Raw genomic sequence first — 1979 nt, 5'->3', positions numbered from 1 at the left:
TCACGATGGCATCCCTTTCAAGGCTCCGCGCCATGAATCTAAATTCCTTCGTGGCCAATCTTTGACCTTTCCGCTAGACGAGCTGCCATCTGACGAGCTTCCTACGCTTCCTGTGCCACACCGCTTCTTGGAGAGGTTCATGATAGGAGCGTCTGGGACGGCGGCGGCTGCCATGTTGCCAGCGCCTCCTCGGCCGATATGGAAGACAGGAGCGACATCCTTCTCGCGCTTCAATTGCTGCTCGAGCTCCTCATCGAAGCTAAAGATCGCGTACTCCGATGAGCTGTGGAAGTTGCCAAGCCCTCCGCGACCACCTGGGAGCAATTGTCGTGCATTAAATCCTAGACGGGAGGAGAGCGTGCGAGTGCTTGATATCGAGCTGGAGGGCGTTATGGCGCTGTTTTTGAGGGGGTGAAAATTCCCTGCTCCCCCGCGTCCAGAGTACATGGTATTTTCTTGGGCTGATAAGGGATTGAGATCAAGCATCCGATATGCCGGCATTGTGAAACCTTGGAAAGGCTTGTTGGGAGAAATTGGTTGAGCACGATTGTGTAGAATCCAGCAGGAACAGCTTCCTGTTATATGTGCAGGCAAACGAGAGAAGTAAAGGGGAAAGCAGTTTTTTATAGAAATATAAAGCACAAAATTAATTGCCCAAAAAAACAACAACAAAAGGTGTTGAGTTCGACAATAATTGTGCAATTACCCGCCACCAAGGTGTGCAGCAGCCTGTGGATTATAAGTAAGCCATTTGGGTTTCTGAAGGCAAGGATGATGAGACTCGAATTGCGAGACAAGAACGGCCAGAAAGGAGGTAAAGTTTGTTGTGCTGCGTCACAACGGCAAACAAGAAAGTTGTTTTGATGACGGTCGTTGGTTGGGGAATGACGATGGTAACTCTCAGGCGAGGTCCCGGATGGAATGGGATGGAGCGGTTCCAGCAACTTATGTATCTGTATCCGCAACTATGTTCCTGAAATTGCTCCGGAGTAAGTCCAGGAAAGGAGTGAACAAGGCCCCTGTCAGTCACGTCTTTTTTTCCATATATTCTTTTTTCTTTTCCTTTCCCATTTCCTGGCATGGGAGGGGAGGGCCTGGGCCCTTCGGGCTGGTCCTGCGGCTAGCTTGCAAGCACTTATGGTTGGAGAAATGGAGACCATTCATGGATCGAATGCCTGACGTTCCTTCATCGCATGGAATTGACAACTTGATCCCTGCACTCGCGAATTACCAGGCCCTGTAGCCACAGGTGGAAGTGAGGCTTCATTTAAAAAAGTCTTGTTACTCCCACGATTCAGAGTGTGTGCACAGATTGAGAATTGCTGTTGCATTTTGCATTCCCCCAACATTCCGGTCCTGGGCAGCAAGTTTCCTTTCGTCAGAGGCGCTTTCTGGCGATCGTGAGTGGATTAGGCCATCGCCAACCTGACACTAGTTCGGCCACTCGCGGCGCAGCGACGAGCATTGCAAGGGGGTCACCTGCGGGGCGAGTGTCCAGCATAAAGCAGCAAGCGAGCATCGTTGCTGCCTTTTCCTCCACGGCTCCGTCCACGCATAGGGCCATGGCCCAAGCTGGCTGAGAGGCCTCCGGTGAGTGGGCTGCAAGCACCTAGGCGCTAATACCGCTGAGCCAGCTCACGGCTCTTGCCTCCGAGTATGCCGGTAGACAACAAACGTAACCTTTGCGGACAGACCCGTCCCAACAGTGCTTTTCATGCCTTCTTCAAGAAAGCCCAAAAGGCTTGGAGTCGCTTGATCAGGCTAGGGCTCTGGCTCCTTTAGGGGATGTATTTTTCTCCATCACCTGATACAGCTGGGTGACCAGGACAGCGCCTCCTTGTGACTCCACCGCATCCAGTGTCTTCGAATCGCTGCTCCACGGTGGCTACCAGAAACTTCCAACAACTTGCTCATATTCGAAGCCATTCCTTTTTCTGGATTATCGAATACCCGCCCTCTTGCATTTACAAGAAAGGTTT

General features: G+C 51.6%; 1 protein-coding gene across 1 annotated transcript; it reads right to left on the bottom strand.

Moving 5' to 3' along the window:
• TRV_04077 (uncharacterized protein) lies at nucleotides 1-501 on the bottom strand (the record flags this gene model as incomplete). The annotated part of the gene is made up of 1 exon (XM_003021763.1): nucleotides 1-501. The coding sequence occupies one exon, from the start codon at nucleotides 499-501 to the stop codon at nucleotides 1-3; it is 501 nt and encodes a 166-aa protein (XP_003021809.1).
• Between the last annotated feature and the right edge of the window lie 1478 nt (nucleotides 502-1979).

This window comes from Trichophyton verrucosum (assembly GCF_000151505.1).
Source record: "Trichophyton verrucosum HKI 0517 chromosome Unknown contig00323_1.f1.exp, whole genome shotgun sequence".
In the NCBI taxonomy this organism is placed as follows: domain Eukaryota; kingdom Fungi; phylum Ascomycota; class Eurotiomycetes; order Onygenales; family Arthrodermataceae; genus Trichophyton; species Trichophyton verrucosum.
The sequence above is the reverse complement of the archived record's forward strand: the minus strand, read 5'-3'. Positions and strand labels throughout refer to the sequence as shown.